Source organism: Stegodyphus dumicola, chromosome 10 (genome assembly GCF_044657685.1).
Source record: "Stegodyphus dumicola isolate Sdum_Otavi_A_Nest chromosome 10, ASM4465768v1".
NCBI lineage: Eukaryota > Metazoa > Arthropoda > Arachnida > Araneae > Eresidae > Stegodyphus > Stegodyphus dumicola.
In genome coordinates, this window is record NC_140777.1 from 86960271 (window position 1) to 86980964 (window position 20694).

The 20694-nt window shown below is 29.4% G+C and overlaps 1 protein-coding gene across 1 annotated transcript in view; it reads right to left on the reverse strand.

Annotated features, from left to right (window-relative positions):
* The window catches only part of LOC118195613 (propionyl-CoA carboxylase alpha chain, mitochondrial-like), an 80473-nt gene that overhangs the window by 16189 nt on the left and 43590 nt on the right, over nt 1–20694 (reverse strand). The window contains exons 10-17 of the mRNA XM_035366949.2: nt 17431–17525; nt 15586–15668; nt 13309–13376; nt 13104–13173; nt 7646–7794; nt 7463–7531; nt 6626–6701; nt 1236–1346 (exon numbers count right to left, since the gene is read on the reverse strand). Coding sequence (XP_035222840.1) covers nt 1236–1346; nt 6626–6701; nt 7463–7531; nt 7646–7794; nt 13104–13173; nt 13309–13376; nt 15586–15668; nt 17431–17525 — 721 coding nt within the window. The remainder of the gene's footprint in view (nt 1–1235; nt 1347–6625; nt 6702–7462; nt 7532–7645; nt 7795–13103; nt 13174–13308; nt 13377–15585; nt 15669–17430; nt 17526–20694) is intronic.

The following is a 20694-nucleotide window of genomic DNA, read 5'->3' on the forward strand; positions in this document are numbered from 1 at the left end:
TACTAGTCACGTGACTCTTAACACACAGCCCACTCATTTCAAAGATGATGTGTTAGGGCCAAGTGGGATTTTAGGTAGGGCAGTAAAGCACTTTTACTTGAACTTTTTTCTGAACCACTATGCAACTAACCACAATGTATGCACAAGAGCATTATAACACTCTGCAAAAAACTGCCTATATTCTTAAATGTTACCTCAGTATAACAACCATGTTAATATCTAAAATGTCCTGACACATGCCAATGTTCAATGACCATGATGAAAACTGAAGGCTAAAGTTCAAACTAAGGAAAACAATCACAATCCCTGATCTACTACCTCTAAATTTCATTGTCATAATGATCTATAGCAAATATTATTTATTAAGCATATGCTAAATCTGTGCACATGCCAGATTATATTTAATGTTCCATCATGCCCACTGATCCAGTGTTATGTAATCATTCTGTTTGCATTGAGATTAAAGAATTAGTGATTAAAACCAATGGCTTCCAATAATAGCAGAGTAAGTAAAACCAAGTGTTATCTCCAGGCAGACAGTCCTATTTCTAACCTCTATTCTTGATCTGTGTTAAACTACCAGTTATAAGGCTGTCAGGTGATTGCTTCACACAATACTCTTTTGTCTGTTTGCAAGTCTAGATTAGTTAGTTCCTTAGCTTTCCAGAACAATGGGTGGTTCCGTAATGTTTCCACTTCACCATAACATCATTAACAGTGAACTTATGCAAATTTAACTACTGAGAAATCTCTCTGATGAAATACCTGCATTTATGGGCTTCCAAATGATCTCTCAATTAAAAGCACACAGTTCTCTCCATTGACACATTGTGGTAACAATGACATCTAGCAAATTTATCAATTCCTTCACTTATATATTAAGAACTTATAAAGCAAGTATTGGGCAAGTTCACAAACAGTGCAATAACAGCCAGTGATTTTTGGCAGATAGAGCTATCTGAATTTTAGAAAGACATAAGATAATTGCAAATAATATTTCCCAATTCAAGCAAAAGCAGAGCCTTTAATTCAGATTCTGATAAAAATTCTATGATAGTAAAAACTTTAAAATAATGAACTGCCCTAATAGCAAAAGCCTATCCTGATAACATAGAAGTAAACTATACTAATAACATAGCATTAAAAGTGCGAAATCAGTAACATTAAATTACATGACATAGAATTTAAAAAAAAAAAAAAAAAAAAAAAAAAAAAAAAAAAATATTATTTAATACCTTTAAATCCTTCAGGATAAACTTGATAGAGATACTTTGTGCTAATATTTCCATCAATAAAGTTCTTTTCAGTCATAATATCTCTCAATAATGGAATGTTATGGCTGACACCTGAGAATGTAAAATAGGGGGAAAAAGTTTGCTTAAATTCAAAATTACTATGCAATAAAATTTTTAATTCCTATTAAAATTCATACTTAATAAATTTATTAGAATAACATTAATAAGTCATTTAATACTGAACTGAACTACATTCGTGCTCTTATTTGCATTAGATTTTTTTATTAATTAGATAAGAGAATGTATTAAAGTGACTAATTTTAGAACCTGCTGTTATAAACATGAATTCACTGGCAACTGTTACAGTTGAGTTAAAGTAAAATTTAAATTTATTGAATGCTGTAAGGTGTGTCTTTGAGTTTCAAACACTCAATCATTTGCTAAAGCAGCAAAACCTAAGGTTAAGATGACAGGTAGGAATTGAATTAAATACTCTTCAAAACAAAAATACAAGTATATTTTTAAAATGATCGTGAATACAGAGATTACCTTGCAAATATGTAAATCAAAAATATAAACTAGTAATAACTCCTTGATTCTTTATTTTAATCAGGATTTTTATATACGAGTAGCCTATATATGAAAAAAAAAATATTTACAAGAATTGCACGACATAAAACGTGAAAATCTTTTGAAACAATTATTATCAGAAAAATAGATAATTGAGTTTTTTATAAAATGATTTAATAACATTAACACCAACATTTTCATTCAAATTACTTAGGAATATTACAAGTAAAATATTTAGAATTTTCCTCTTTTTTAAAATATATTAATTTGTAGAATGGGCTATCATCTGAAGCTCTTAAATTTCATATAGAGCATTTAGCTAGGTAAGAGAAAAAGTTAGAATAATTAGTATATTTTTATTGTAACTAGGTTAACTTTGTTTGTGATTTTATTTTATACCTCATATGATTTAACGTAAATTCATTCATTACATATTCATAATATATTTCAGTTTTAAGTTGAAATAATATAAATAAGGAGTATGGATATATGATTATTCTTCACTCAGTATCAAGATTACTAATATTATAATAAAAACTATTATTTATGTTATATTGAAAAAACATACCCTCTATAGGTGCAGGTAGGAAAACCTCTCTCCTTTCACATTATACTTAAAGTAATCAAACTAACATAAAATCATAAACTCCACTTTATTAGAACTAGAATACTGATTACCAAAATAAGTTCTCCCCCCCTCCACTCATACACAGATCAGAGCTTGAATACTTAATTAATAAAAAAAAATGCTACAAAACTAATTAATTAAGAAAGAGATAAATAATTCTATATATTTTATATCTTTCTTTATGACATATATAGTTAAGATAAAAATATGTAAATCAAAATTATAACTTAAATTAGCAATAGCCCCTTTATTCCTATTATTTTTGGGGTATTTCCCCTTTTTGTTCAAAAATAGGAATTGTTAATAATAAACATTTCTGAACTGTGTCACTTCTAGATTAATCCATATCATATGATTTCTTCATAATGCTAGCGATGTAAATGGATTCGTAAAGTAAAACTCACAACAGCCAATAACAATTTTAGAGCTTTAAACTGAAACTAACCCACTCTGAATTAAGATTTCATCATGAACACAACACACTTTGCATATTATCGCTTGTTTCCTTCTTATCGCAATAATCTCAAAAGCGAAAATGTTATGCTGTGGAATGGGCATGCTAACAATTCATCATTCTGTCTATGTAATAAACCAATCTATTACATACATATACAGTCAAAAGTCGTTAATCCGGACTCGTCGATTACGGATTATCGATTTTTCCGGATTATAGATCATCAGTTTAAATCTCGTAAGATGGCATGCAGAAATTCTAAAATTAAAAATATGAAACCATAATTTATGAAATAAAGAACAATTATGACCTAAAGGGTATCAAAATTTACAAAAAAAAAAAAAAGCTTAATATTTATTTGTTTACTTTATTAAACATTTCTTTCAATGTAAGTTGTTTTGTTTTATGTGATAATACTTTCTCTTTAATTCTATAAACAGACATAATTTCTTGTTTAGTTACAAAGTTCCGCTGTTCAAGTCCCGTTAATTGCTGTGCCGAGAATACCGACTAACTTGTCAATCGACATTTTTTCGTTTTCACTAACCTCTCTGTCACATTCTTCATGTCATTATCCATTTTTTGCAGCAATTCCACTTTTTGTTTGTTGGACATCGAAACACACTTTCGTTTTGTAGATCCTTTGGAAGTTCCAGCATCGGAAATTGTATTTGACATAATCAAAAGTTCAAGTTTACTTTTATAAAATTGCTCTTACAGTCTGCAAAAAATAATAAGCAGGATCCAATTCGAAGATTAAGGAACAACACAATCATTAACACTAACTGAAATAGATAATTTTAGCTTACACCGTCCGTTATACATTAAACGCGCAAGCGAAAACGTATTCTGCACTACCGCACATGCATATGCGCAGTAGTCAAGGTCTTACGCGCAAGCGTAAAACGCCTGTGCGCATGTGCCAACGCGGCGCATGCGCAGAAAGTTTTTAGCTTTGAGGTCCGGATTATAGATCATTCCGGATTATGGGTGTCCGAATTAACGACTTTTGACTGTATAAGGCAAAAATATGTAAAGAAAACTTCTACTTTTAACTGGCAATAATCGCTCTTATTCTTCACTTCAATTTGGCTTTTTTGCTTTCCTGCCCTAAAAATAGCAACTATTTATAACATATCAATCTAAACTGTGTCATTTCAAAATTAATCCGCATCATACGATCTTATGTAACACTGCAATGCAACTATGTTACAGTCAATCACATTTTTGAGAATTAAACCCTTTTGAATATTTCTCTCATACTTTCTTTTGAGTGCGTCACTTTTTGCTTTCTGTTTTGTTTTTGAAACTTGCCATCTTCAAAAATATATTTCGCAAGTTTACTGATAATCATATAAAAAATTCTTTAGGAACAAGGAGCTATAGGACCCATTTTACTTGTGCTGACTTCATGAAAAATGTGCGTTAACCATGACTAGAAAAGAAATAACTCCTTCTTGTTCTTTATGAATCTAGAATACAATCAATTTTTTCAATCAATTACATCGATTGCCAATTAAAATTAGAAGTTGGCATTACAGATTTTGATCTTACACATATTTTGATTTTCAATATATGCAGTTTTAGGATTTATAAAATCTACAGTAAAAATACTTATAATTTTCTTTTCTAAATTACATCAAAGCAATTCTCTGGACTAAACCACAAAGATAAAACAGTAACAGATAACTTTAGATGGCCAATAAAATTAATTTATGCAACCAGTGTGCAAAAACAATTTTTAAAAGCATATAAATGTTTAACAGATATTTAAAAAGTACAGTACAAAGTCCAAGATCTAGAATCATCTAGACTTCGGCAATTCCAGATTTTAGATCCTCAAATGTAGCAAGATGGCATGTAGGCATAGCAATGCTCGGATTTACTTAGTGTTTAGGTCAGGTAAAGGATGGGGGCCAGAGTAGGTGCAACTGGTGCTGCCATAACTGACTGCCAGAATTTAGCGAGCACAAATTTTAGGATTTAGAGGTGCACAGAGAAGCAAAAATTAGAGAATGGCTGAACTTAGGAGAGGCAATAGGCACTAGAATTTAGGGAGGGACCATAGCAGAACATAGGACCCAAAGAAATTGCACCAGATGACTGAAATGCATAGTGCCAACAACCACTGAAAGGACTAAAGTGTGATCAGGGTGAACATCAATACAGTGTCAATCAATGCATTGTTACTGGCCATGGTGTGACTCCCTAGCCAATAGGTGTTTAAAAGTGACATGCAGGAATCTCAGTACAGAGAAAGATCAAATTGCATTTATGGTACACCTGTCTCCTTTTGTTATATTGTCTGTTCCTAGACTTTGTAAAGTTTCTTTTTTTTTTTTCTTTTTTCTTTTTTCTTTTTTTTTTTAAAGTTGGTGTCTAAAGATTTAGATATTAGATCATTCCAAGATACTGGCCATCTGGATTTCGGACTTCATACTCTATTTATTTAGTTACCAGCATTAATTACAGCTGCTATAAAAATAGTATATTACATGAGAAAAATTAACAAAATGTACACAATGTAATGCTATATTATGGCTTTTATAAAAAATAGTATATTAATGAGAAAAATGAAAAAATCATATAAGAGATGCTATATGAAACAGCATCAAAGACTAAATCAGTAGAAGACATGCAATATAAATACACAACATATTAACAGGCTAAATAAAACAATTACAACTTCAGAGAATAAATTACCTACAGAAAATAAAGCTTAAAATATTGCATAAATTTTGAAAGCTCAGAGTATACTTGTGTATTATCCCATCAAATGTTAAACTGTTGCCAAACAGCACAACCTACCATCAATTATAGATAAGCATGATATAAAATATACTCCCATACTCACGACATCTGCACTTCTTTTTTTATATAACCCGATTGTTTATCTATAAGTAATTTTTTTATGAATAAGGATATAAATTAACTGTTACTGCTGAATTTTTCCCTCCCATTTTGAAAAAAATTATTAAAATTTAGAACCTGCCTTGCTAAACAGCACAACCTACCACCAATTTTGGATATGCATGACATAAAACCATAAAACATACTCATGACATCTGTGCTTTTATATATATATAACCCGATTGTTTCTCTATAAGTAACTTTTTCTTTTTATGAATAAGGATATAAATTAACTGTTACTTTTGAATTCTCTCATTTTGAAAAAATAATTAAAATTTAGGATTTGCCTTTTACAGAACAGCAAGGAGTGGAATGTTTTCAAAGTTATGGATTAAAAAAAAAGGTACATTAATTGACATGATATTGTCAGCTAAATACGGCCAATAAAACAGTAATAGATTGAAAGAATTACCTGCAGGGTTCTAAATAAAACTTTCAATAAAAATGGAGGGTCTAACAAAGTAACAGAAATCAACAAAAGCTTTTTTATGAAATGCAAAAATGAAGCGGGTCAAATACTGATTGCTTATTAAAATAAAGAGGCATTGCTTATTAAAATAAAGGCAATGCTTATTAAAATAAAGAGGCATGAATTCTTCACAAATCTAGAGGAATGACTGGCACAACTTCAGCAGAATCTCCACCAATTTTCATGGTTCTGTGGTAGCCAACTTTCACGGTTGATGGGATGATACATAAGAGTCGCTCACAGGATACAAGTTATAAAAGATAGTTAATGCTAAATAAATAAATAAATAAAGAGAACAAATACAAATGCCCACTATTTAAATTAATAAAATATGATTGCATACTGCATAAAAATTTTACCTCTAATGACATATGAATCTAAAGCTTTAATCATTGTGTCAATAGCGGCTTTCCTGGAAGGTCCATAAGTGATCAGCTGTGAATGAATATAAATAACAATTAATTTTGAAGTTCCCCTAAAAAAGGCCTTACCATTCAACAACAACAACAACAACAAAAAAAAAAAAAAAAAAAAAAAGTTAAAACTATTGAAAAAACAGTAAAATTTAATTTGAATTGTAACTTAAATGTCATTCAGTGACAAAAAGAAATCTCACCCGCTTATCATGATTGCCAGAAAAGATGCCTTAAAAATATTTGTCTGAGTAAACTAACCTCAAATAGATAACAATTAATACAATTTGACATGAAATATAATACATATTATGAAAATTAAAAAAAAGTACAACAAGAAAAATTCAAAATTGTAAAATTAATGTTTCATAAAGCATAAGTCCGATTCAAATAAAAGCAATCAAATTACTAATGACTACATGAATTTGTTATATTGTCTGTTCCTAGACTTTGTAAAGTTTTTTTTTTTTTTTTTTTTTTTTTTTTTTAAGCTGGTGGTCCAAAGATTTAGATACTGACTGAGACAGAGAGATTTAGATACTGACTTAAGTAAAGATTTAGATTTAGACTGAGTTTAATTTTACACTAATAATCTCTGCCTAAATTAAAGAAAAAAAAATCCTTTCAGGTTTGATCTTAATATGAGGTTTGATGCAAATATGAGAAAACTCTATATAAATACCAATAACAACTGCATTATACTAGCAGAAATTAATTTTAAGTACAAACACTTACAAATAAAAATTTTAATATATACTTAATCACAGCATATATTTAACCTACCTTACATATCATTGGATCATAAAAAATACTAATTTCACTTCCCTCTTGAATTCCACTATCACATCGAACCTTAAAATGAAATAAAAGCATTAAACATAGATTAAAAAAATTAAATCTTTATTATCTTATATAATCTTAAACTAAATCTTTGCCCACATTTACATGTAAATACAAAGAACTCACATTTGGAATATATGTAGGTTCAATATACTTATACAGACGACCAACAGATGGCAAACCGAAATTTTTATAAGGGTCTTCAGCATAAACTCTAGATTCTATAGCCCATCCATTAATACCAATGTCACTTTGCTTAATTCTTAAAGCATGACCTATAAAATAGAAAGCAAGGAAAATGTGATTAATAAAGTAATAACAAAAAATTACAGAAAAAAAGAACAAATAGTTAATAAAGCAATAATGAAAAATTACAGGAAAAAAAAATCTGATGTGTACACTACATGACTTCCATGTACAGAATATTAAATTTTACTCATTTTTTCTTGCATTTCATTTAACCTTAATGGATTGAATTAAATCTATTTTGTCAATAGTGCATAAACCACAAAAGAATAAATGCACTTTTTAAAATTCACTATATTTGTTAACCATAGTGACACTCTGGCGCTACGCTAAGTTCTCTTAACAGCGTTACATTTCATTCCTTTTATAACTCAGAATGCACAAAATTTATATTATCTGAAGAATTATTACTGAATCTGAAGAATCGTTGCCACATGTTCTAACCAAATATTATAATAAATGTAAAATGATGTATTTAAAAAATTAATCAACCCCCCAAAACGTTTTTCACAGACGATTCAGTATTTCTCATTCAATTAATTCAGTCCTCACTTCTCTACAAGGCTAAAACACATAAAAACTCAAAATATCTATATTAAAAATTACGAAGTAAATCTTAAACACTTATTTCCTCCAATGAATTCCACAATGGATTAAGCATGATTTAATTTGCAATCATAAAATAAGGTGTTATCTTTGTTGTTGCGAAGCATAGTTTCTTTAGGTATTATACAGATGCCACACCAAAACATCATTAAATTGCATTTGATAGCGGTAAAAATTGTTATTTTCGTTGAAATACGATGCCTAAAACTTTTCGCGATTACAGTAATTCCTATACTTTTTAATATACTTTAAAAGAAATTAAGCAAACAAAACAAAAAAGAAACAGTTTTCCACAGACGATTGAGTATTTCTCATTCAATTAATTCAATTCTCACTTCGCGAGAAGGCAAAAATACATAAAAACTTAAAATATCTATATTAAAAATTATGAAGTAAATCTTAAACACTTATTTCCTCGAAAAAATTCCAGAAAGGATTAAGCATGATTTAATTGGCAATAATATATGAAGGCATTATCTTTGTTGTTATGAAGCTAAGTTTCTCTAGATTGGCAACAAATCCACTAGTCTGCTGTTTCAAATGTAAACAATCAATGGCCATAAAAAAAAAAAAAGACTTACCGGCACTTAAACAACTTTAAAATTGTTGATAATTCTAATTTTTTAGTTACACAAAATACGTATGTACGTACGCACAGATGCCACGAAAAATTCTCTTGAGAATTCATTTTAAACCAGTTTTATAATTTTTTTTGGGGGAAAAGTCATTCTGTCTTTACGTACAGATGCCACACCAAAACATCATTATATTGCATTTGATAGCGGTAAAATTGATATTTTCTTTGAAATATGATGCCCAAAACTTTTCGCGATTACAGTAATTCCTATACTTTTTAATACTGTACTTTTATACAATATTTTTTTTACTTTGTACAAGGAAGTTAAAAAAAAAAAAAAAAAATGCTTATGCAGATAAGAAAACTTTAAAATAATAAATTTACAGACAGACAATGACAAATAAAAATTTCATGTCTGGACAAATAACATCAAAATTCATTTAAATCATTGTCTCAAAATTAAATTCATAAAAATTCTCTTGTTGAGCTCTTCTTTTGAGACAAAATTTAGACCTCAATATAAAAATCTCTAACATCTGGTCCCAGCTGTCATCAAAACCAACCAAGCACATAACTCAATAATATATTTCACTGGTCTATTTACTACATGAATACACTAGTTTCTTTCTGTTTTATTTGTTTGCAGCTGGCATGTTAGCCACTGTAGCACAGATGTTCACTTAGATGTAAGGATTTTTATATCGAAAATTAAACTAATGCAAAGTTCAAAATTAGTTCCTTATTTGCAAAGTAGTGTCCTAAAATGACTAATATTTACAGTTAGTGATCTTCAAATCTGTCTCCCCTCCTAATAATGCTTAAGATACTGTAGATAAAATAATTTATGGAAAGCTTTCATTTAAATTAATAGAAACCAAAAAACTACAATAAAATGATTTAATAATTTCATATCATAGAATAGTGTAGTATTATTTAAATGAAGAAATTAACTCACAGAGAAAAAAAGAGATTTTAAAATTTATTGTAAATTGTTGGGGAAGTGTACATTTAGAAATATTAAAACAAGCTTAAACAGATGTATGAATGAAGGATATACGGCCTACTTCACAAAAGTTATAAAAAAAAAAAAAAAAAAAAGAAGCAGGAAAAAGTTTTTGAAAAATACAGGGTTCAAAGGATTAAGATAAATGTTAAGATATGCATTTACTACATAAGGATGACTAATTGGTTACATGTATGTAAGATTTTGAAAAGTACTATAATGAGGAGACTCTGAAATCTCTAAGTCTTATAATAACTCACAAGACAAATAACCATATATTTTTAAATTGCAGGTGCATAAAACCAGACTGGAAATGTTTAATAATTGAACTGAATCAATTCTTTTTTTATGACTCACTGCTCACTAACAATAGCCCTGATAAATAAGATTGGGAATGAGAAGTGAATCAAAAGCGGTGTGCAAGGATGGGGCGAACAGTAGAAAGAATCAAACAAGCAATAGAATAAATTAACTGAGCCCCCAACTCCTTGGATTGATTTTCTTTGAATTGTAATTTTGAGATTCTCTAAAACCTCCTTCCAACATAGAACTAAGGATAAAATTCTGCAATAAAAAACATGCTAAAATATTGGGAAACAATAAAAATTAATCTCACTTTTAACACATGAAGAGAAACATTCTTCTCTTCCTTAAAACAGGAACTGTCCTGAAAAACTCCCACTGAGCTCTCTGTGGATGAACTCTAAAGGAGTTCTCACTCCATTTTGCTGAGTCACCATTCACTCACTCAATTAAGTGAATCTGTTCACAATAAAGACTTCATACATAATAACTAAGATAGGTATACTTTTATGCCTAGTTATGATACAAGATTTCTATATAATAACTTTATTTAATACATTTTTTTTCATTTTTACAATCAAATGGCTCAATTTTTTTAAATTAAAAAGTCTTGTTTTTATATATCTAAATTATATTCTATCAGTTATAACAGCCTACAACAAGCAGAAAAAATTTATATTTCTGTTATTTTTATTTTTTACATAATTACATCATACAAAATTTAACTTTAATTAATTCTTTTGTAATAAAGTAATACGGGGGATATTTAGCAATTAAAAGTTGACTGAAAATTATGCAAATTTTTATATTAACACCAGATAGTTTCATTTTATTGAAAATCAAACTATAACTCCTCCAACAGTTTTTAATCGCTTTATTCACTCAGTTTACAAGTGAGTCAAAAACCATCCCCCCCCCCAAAAAAACTTCACCATTATTGTTTCCTTATTTTTGTTTTAGACACTGAAAATTGGGAAAAATACATGGAAACTTTTCATCAAACTCTAAACTCATTTCTAGATATTATTAAATCTAGTGAAAAAGAAAGCAATGAATAGAATTTTAATATAATTTGTTTATCAGATTAATGCTGTTATATTATCATTGATACATTACATTTCTCAATATCAATGACCTACAGAGCTCTAAAAGAACTAGAAGACAATGCAAGACTATTTTTTTAACTGCATGAAGTTTCATAAAAGCAGTTTTTTTTTTTTTTTTAAATCCCATTACAAAATTTGCTCATTGCTGACAATTTTGTAAATGCTTAAACAAGGGAAAACTTTAAAATTTAACTAAAAAAATCTGATGTGTACACCACATGACTTCCTTGTACGGAATATTAAATTATATACATTTTTTCTTGCATTTCATTTAAACTTATTGGATTGAATTAAATCTACTTCGCCGACAGTGCATAAACCACAATAGAATAAATGCATTCTCTAAAATTCACTCTAGTATTTGTTTAAAATAGCGACACTCTGGCACTAGATTCACTTAACAGTATTATATTTCATTCATATTATAACTCATAATGCACAAAATTTATATCATTTAAAGAATACAATTATCTAATCATTGCCACATGTTCTATTCAAATACCATAATAAAGCTAGAATGATGTATAAAATAAATTAAGCAAACAAAACAAAAAAAGAAACAGTTTTCCACAGATGATTAATTATTTCTCATTCAATTAATTCAGTTCTCACTTCGCAAGAAGGCAAAAATACATAAAAACTCAAAATATCTATATTAAAAATTATGAAGTAAATCTTACACTTATTTCCTCGAAAAAATTCCAGAAAGGATTAAGCATGATTTAATTGGCAATAATAAATGAAAGCGTTATCTTTGTTGTTATGAAGCTAAGTTTCTCTAGATTGGCAACAAATCCACTAGTCTGCTGTTTCAAATGTAAACAATCAACGGCCGCCATAAAAAAAAAAAAAAAAAAGACTTACCGGCACTTAATCAACTTTAAAATTGTTGATAATTCTAAAAATATTGCATACAGATTTACTAAAGGCATAAAAACCTTAACCGGAAGATAAAAACAACATAATTCAATCATTTTTAAAGCAAAAAATGTACAATTTACAATTATATGAGTAAAGAAACTGAGATCACTGAGCCGGGTAACAGAGTGGATATATATATAAATATTTATATACGTTTTGTGTGACTGATTGCAACCAAAATACGAGGTGCACATCTACATGTTATAGCAGTCTTATATACAAAATTTCAACATTCTGAGGCTACTCGTTTTTGAGTTATGCGAGATACCTACGCACGTATGTTCGTACAGACGCCACGAAAAATTCTCTTCAGAATTAATTTTAAAGCAGTTTTACAATTTTGGAGGAAACGAGTCTTTTATTTTGTCCTTACATACAGATATCATGCAAAAACATTGTTAAATTGCATTCAATAGCGGTCAAAATGGATATTTTCGTTGAAATATGCTGCCTGAAACTTTTCGCGATTACAATACTTCCTTTTTACTTCGTACAAGGAAGTAAAAATTACATTTTTTGAATACTAAATAATGTTCAACATATCAAATCAAAGATATTGAGTGAACTTTTATACTAACGAGAAAACAATTTAAACCACATCAGAAGAAAGAGAAAATATTATTTTCTGGAAAAAGTATTTCCATTTATCTATTTCTAAAGACTTTTTAAAAAGAAGGGAAAAAAATTCTGATTTATACTTTTTTCTAAGAAAATTTATTTTACATTATTAATAATTTCATTAGCAATCTCTCATGATATTTACCAACTATTACATATAATGCCAATTAATTTCTGGTAATTAAAAAAATAATAAATGCCAACCTTTAGCTACTCTTATCATTTGTTGAACTAAATCGACACCAGCTATACATTCAGTGATAGGATGCTCCACCTGAAATGGTGAATGAAACTTTTTAATTACAACTTAAAAAAAAAAAAAAAAAAAAAAAAAAAAAAAAAAAAAACTTTAACTACGACATACAATTACTTTCAGTATATTTATTTACAATACATATTACCAACATACCTGTAACCTGGTATTCATTTCTAAGAAATAAAAATTTTTCTTTGAATCCACAAGAAATTCTACAGTACCTGTAAGTCAGGAAGGGGGAAAAAATACACAGTTAATATGCTTTTCCAGTATTTCAGTGATGGCATAGACTTTACATATAATTTTCTGCATTTTCTATTTTAGACAGCAGGTTTTTTAAACTAATTTTACCCTTCCCAGTTTTGTGAATATTATCTCTAATTGCTAAGGTGATATTTTAAATGTTCTCAATGAATCTTGTTTACAATGGCAAATGAAGCAAAATTTGAAATATACACACCATAAACTGCTTTGTTTGTATTCAGAATTAATATTTCTAAAAAAATACTTGTAATATACTGCATTGCTTAAGAATGACAGGATTTATTGTTCAATTTCCCAAACTCACAAATTAAAGCATAAATTTTCACAATAAGCAGTTAAAATTACAATATTATCTCATTTCTAATCATTAAAACATATAAAGAGTTATTTTCAAAATCATGTTTAAAATAAAATTGCTAAGGGTATACATACACAAATACTGCAAACTTATGTTCCTAATTCTCTTTCTATTTTAAATATAAACAAATATATCTAACTGATGAAGTCTTATCTATTCCACAGCCAAATTAATAATATGGGCACTGCCATCACAGAAGTGAATAACTATGTCATTTAGCTCTCATTTATTCTACACATGTATGGATGAGAAAAAATTGAAGGAATAATAATAATAAATAAAATTAGTACTTTTTCCTTAATGCAAATATTGGAAAAAGCAGATTTGGTTTTTTGGGGTAACAGTATACAATGCCATCCTGAGTTGAAGAATTTAAACACCTACATCAGTACCAAAAATACAAACACATTCATGATGCGGAGACTTTTATTCATTTAATAAAAAATTTAAACAAAATTAATTTTAAAAAAAAAAAACAAATATTTTAATGAGAAATAATATGATAATTATAAATAAAAGGCATTTGCCAGGGAATAAAAACAGAAAACAACTAATCAAATATAAGAGCAGTGTTTATAATATGCATACATAAAAATAAAAAAGCTACTGTTTTTCTTATTTTAATCAGTAGGCAGGCCCAAAACTTTTAATATCATTTAGAATATATTACTATGATAAATAAATTTAATATATGCTAAAAAGCCTGGCCCAAAACTTTTAATATCATTTAGAATATATTACTATGATAAATAAATTTAATATATGCTAAAAAGCCTGGCCCAAAACTTTTAATATCATTTAGAATATATTACTATGATAAATAAATTTAATATATGCTAAAAAGCCTGGCCCAAAACTTTTAATATCATTTAGAATATATTACTATGATAAATAAATTTAATACATGCTAAAAAGCCTGGCCCAAAACTTTTAATATCATTTAGAATATATTACTATGATAAATAAATTTAATACATGCTAAAAAGCCTGGCCCAAAACTTTTAATATCATTTAGAATATATTACTATGATAAATAAATTTAATATATGCTAAAAAGCCTGGCCCAAAACTTTTAATATCATTTAGAATATATTACTATGATAAATAAATTTAATATATGCTAAAAAGCCTGGCCCAAAACTTTTAATATCATTTAGAATATATTACTATGATAAATAAATTTAATATATGCTAAAAAGCTCAATTTTGATCATTCTAATTATGTTCTTTTATGAATATTACTTTTGCCATGAGATCCAAGAATCTTTGCACTACATTCTAATGCTGTTTGAAAAATATAACTTCATTTCATGATTTTTTTCACAATATGAATTAGTACGCAAAAGACACTTCCCTTGCAAAAATAGTATGGCTTATTTCTCTATAGTAGCCAAGTTCCAAATTCTTATTCTGATTAGCATATTGGAATAGTGGTAAAATAATCAAATGTTGGGTATTAGAAATTTATGCAGAAAATAGCAGGAAATTGTAACATAAATGATGAGATGGAAACAACCATTTGGTAATTTAATGCTAACACTTTAATGATTTTTTTGGCTAAAGGTAAAGCACCAGAATTTGTTTAGCAGAGAAATATATCAAGAATATTGTTTCATTACAGAATAAAAAATTGATTATTGGAAAAATTATGTTAGCTAATACCAGCTATTCAGAATCTTTATGAAAAAGAAGTTCCTGATTTAGAAAAATTGAGAAATGAGTTGAAAAGCTTTTGAAAAGGGGGGGGACTTCTAACAATATAAAAGTTTTAGCACACGAAACATTCATACAACTGATAAGTTAGTTACCTGCAGAGTCATATCCAACAGCCTGCGCAAGAGCAACAGCCTGTTCTCCCATAGCTTTTCGAAGATCTTCATCAACAAAGGTGCTAATTAATAGAAGTTTTTCTTTAAAATCATATTAAGTTCACAAAAGAGTATGATCATATTAAATAACAATAAAGTAAATAAAGTACTCTTTGGATACAACGTAAGAAAGAGATGAACAATTTCTAAAAAATATATTGAGGTAAAAATTTACACCCTATAGAATCTACAGAAGAAATGGAATTAAATTACCAGGAAAATTAATATCCCAAGTAGACAGAGTCAGAGGCTGCAGTAAGATCAAAAATAAAAGAATTAGATAGTGAAGAAAATATAAATATTGTAGAGAAATAAAACGTTCAGAATAATCTAGTTTTAAAAGTAGAATTTTATTTTTCAATAGATCCACATATAAAATTAAGAAATGCAATTTACTTTTTCATTTGATATTGTAAAGCTCCAAAAAATAAATGTTTTTTTTTCAAAAATTTTTACTTATTACTACCAAGATTTTTATTTTGTTACATTACTATTATTGCATGTGAACTTACAGCTGCTGAAGAAGGAAATGCATTACTGTTGACATGCAAATGTTTCATAATATACTTAATTAATTGTCTTCAAGTAAATAAAAGAATTTACTTGAAGACTGCTTTATTGTTTACAAAATAGTTAAAGTACTTATTTTTTGATTGATTAAGTATATCAGAAATTATGATTCTGAATGAAATGTACTACTGGAGTCAAATGCAGACTAATGCTAATATGATGTTTAATACTACGAAATTTCAACAACCAAGATATATAAATATATAACACGAGTTTCACACTATTAGGTCTATATCTTCTATTAAGACGTCATCCCAGAAAGAATCTAAGCATAAAATACAGAAAGTACATTTGATGTTTTCTAATTAGTCTTATGGTGCAATTCCAGGCATTTATCCTCTTCTTTCACCACATTAAGGTGATATTGTGTCCACTTTAAATTTCAATTCTAGTTTGCATTTCTGCCTTGATTAAAAGTTAGGTGATAAGCTTACTTGAGATGGGCTATGATGGTTAGTAATTAAGTTATGTATTTTACTACCCAGTATTTAGAACAAGCCAAAATATTTTGAATTTGAGTCTAGGATCTTATGGCATTATTTTCTGCTTCAAGACAGAGTACAATGAAATCACCTGAATTCCTGCATAAGTATTGTCTCTAACCTCTTCAGTCTCAGACTATCATACGATGACCTTCAGTTTTCCTCCACAGGCTCACATCAAATATGATAGAGCCAAGTGTCACTAGCGGCCCGCTTTATCATATTTGATACACTGAAATGGAATGTTTGATTTCAAATTTTGAATGCTCATAAATAATGTCAGACTGTTACAATGCCTTATTGAATGGATTATCTTCAGTGTTAGTCTTGTTTTTATGAATACTACTTATTGTTTCATTCCACAAAAATAAAATGTGCAATGCTCCCAAAGTATGTTCAGAATTTAGAAACATTTCCTGCAGTGCAAGGGGCTTAAAAAAAAAAAAAAAAAAAAAAAAAAAAGACAACAATAGGATATAATAAGCACTGACATTCAAATCTTTAATTTTTTGCTTCATTATTACATGGAAATAATTTAAATATGTAAATATAATCATTATTACTAATATTACACATTAACTTATTTAAAATTTTTATTATAACTAAGTATTAGGAAGTATTAGGAATTGTAAGTATTAGGTAAGTATTGTAAGTATTAAGAATTTTGTTTATATTGAAGATGTTGCAAAAATATTTGGCTTTAAAAAGCTAAACATTTTGAATAGTATTTTACCTTGGTGCTTCTTCAATAACTTTTTGATTTCGTCTTTGAATTGAGCACTCTCTTTCATTTAAATAAATACCATTCCCATGCTTATCACATAAAACCTAAAATAAAAATAAAATCCAGCAAGTTTTAATTTCTTTCAATGGCTTAAAATTTAAAGAAAAATATTCTTTAAGCTTAACCATAAAATGTTTTTAATAGCTACATTTCTGTTGTATACACTTGAAGTTAATTAATATTTATATATGAAATACCTGTGCTTAATATTTCATAATAAAATCTATTTCAATGAATCATAATATTAATCAAATATTATTTATAAATCATGAACTTTATCATTGTAAGTACCAGGGCTGTGGAGTTGGAGTCAGAGTCATGGAGTCGGAGTCGGGCAGATTTTGGGGTAAAAGGATTCAGGGCTGGAGTCGCTAAAAGCAGGTCGACTCCGACTCCAGTTTTTGTTGGACAGCTGAAATTTGAAATGAAATTAAAATGAATTGAAAAAAATTAATGACAAGCTGAGTTATTTTTATTTATGAACAGTATACAATAATAGATAGTTATTTTCTATTTTATTGACATATTAATAAATAAATATAAGGGAGGAGGATGGATGCGATATTTGCCATTAGTGATTAAACTGATTCATTTAGTTACAAATCTTACTGGTAAGCAGCAATAACTCCTAAAATTGATGCCATTCTTAGGACGCGAGCGGGAAAAGGAGCAATTATTGATCAAGCAACATGATAAGGAAGTACATATTTCATGATAAAGAGGTTTTTAGAATTAAGAACTTTTTTAGGAGCTGTAGATAACGATAATGTTTCACTAACAGAAAGACCATGGAATGATCTTGCAGAATTGGAAACTCTTCTTTCTATATCGTATATAGCCACAAAGCTGCAATCTGAAGAATTAACAGGAGGCGAGAATGGAAGAATGGGATGTTAGTTCTTTCTGAAATGGAGGGTTTATTGCAGAAGGAATCATTTCTTTGATGAAGAAAAGAGAAACTACTTTGCTAGACTACTTGCAATGAGATCTTGCTGCATTCAATATATGGAGATCCGAAACACCAAATGTTCTTAGATGATGAACAAATTAAGGCAAAGAAAGTCATCTATGAACTTTCATTAAGAACGAGGAGAATTTGAATCAGGACAGTCAAACTGCAGACATTGCAATTGAGTCTCTATCATCCTTTTCCAGTGATGAATTAGATTTTGAGAAATACTTTTGGATAATATTGAAAAGGCTAAGGCAAAGCAAATGAAAATAAAGAAACAAGAGCCTTTAGACATAAAAATGAAAAAATGCAAAGAAGATTTCTACATGGCCTTTGAAGAAATAGAGAAATATGATTGTGCTTGCAAGACACCTCTTTTAGAACTTATAAAAATCTATCCTGAAAAGTTAAAAGAAGTAGCCCTAAGAGTAACAGCTCTTACTCAAGTTAGTAAGGAAAGACTCTTCTCAGCTCTGAAGTTTATCAAATCGGATCTATGGCCCTCCAACAAAGAAAATCTTGCCAAAGCTATAAGCTATATTGTTTCTTAAAAATAACTAATGCCAGTTTTTCCATTTCATAATAAATGCTAATTAATATAAATAATTTGCTATGCCATCAATTTTTTTTCTGTAGCATCTATTACTTTTTTTATATTAAAAAAAAAAATAAGCTTTAACCCATGTGTATGTGTATATGACTCACCTGTTTTATGGAACATTTGGAAAATACTTATAAATATGAAAATTAATTATATTGTCAATAACAAATTGTTTTTTTAAAGCAACTTATTTTTTTATTCCTATCTAAATGTATTCAGAAGTATTCCAGAACTTCTGAATATGCTTACTGTTTCACAGCGAGGCTGCCTGAAATGACCTTGCATTCAAACATCAGCAGGTTGCCTGAATGCCTGTGCCTATTTTCTACCTGGTGCTTTTTCCCCATCCTACTGGTGCATGGTTCATTGGTTTTGTGAGAGCTATATGATATGTCACTTGTTTTTTCTAAGTGACGAAAAGTAGCTCTTTTATTGAATGCACTTTCCCTCTTCTTTGTTTAGTGTTAATGATACTTGCAGTTTCAATCCTAAGGGGAAATGCATAAAGATCCCCAAGAGAGAAGGAATGGCTTTACTTAAATAAATCATTGTTAATGTTTCTACTGGGTGGATATCCTTTCCAACAAAAATTCGTATACACAGGCATTTCAGATGTTTGAGAGGAACAGATTTTGACCTCTGCTAATGTGAAAGAAAAGTAAAAGATATATATATATACGAGGGCCATCCAGGAAGTAGATTACGTTTCCGTCTGTGTCCGCTAGGGGCGGGGCTAGCGCGGCCATCTTGGGGTCAGAGCATTGCGCAGCTCAGTCTGCATCTAGCCGTGCTAGTGAGAGGTTCGTGCTGTGCTCCGTTCAGATACTGTGATGGTTTGAAATGTCTGCGTTAATTGAAAATCCCGCGAGCTGCGAGGTGCGCTCAGTAATAAGGTTTCTGACTGCAAAAAACTGTAAACCGATAGAAATCTATCGGCAGCTTCGTGAAGTGTATGGGGATAACATTATCACTGAAGGTGGAGTGCGTCAGTGGGTCATAAGATTTCAAAATGGCCGAACCAATGTTCACGACGAAGATCGAAGTGGGAGACCCAGCATAGTGACCGCCGAACTTCTCGAAAAAGTCGATGCTAAAGTCCGTGAAAATCGAAATTTCACAATAACGGAACTTTCTTTGAGTTTTCCACAAATTTCGCGAAGTTTGTTGCACGAAATCATCAGCGAAAAGCTTGGTTACCACAAGTTTTGTGCAAGATGGATTCCAAAAATCTTGACAGAGGACCACAAAAATCAGCGAATGGCTGCAGCGTTGAACTTTTTGGACGCTTACCATAAGGATGGTGACTCTTTACTCGATCGCATCATTACTGGTGACGAAACATGGGTGAAACATGTGAACTGTGAAACGAAATTGCAATCAATGCAGTGGGGGCACACAAGTTCTCCCCAAAAACCCAAGAAATGCATGCAAACAATGTCGGCAAGGAAGATGATGGCGACTGTTTTTTGGGACAGAAAAGGTGTAATTTTGGTGGACTTCCTGGAAAGAGGCACTACAATAAACTCTCAAAGGTATTGCCAAACTCTCCAAAAACTCAGAAGAGCAATTCAAAACAAGCGCAGAGGAATGTTGAGCTCTAAGATCTTGTTGATTCACGACAACGCCCGGCCCCACACGGCAAATGTCACTCGTAAAGTTC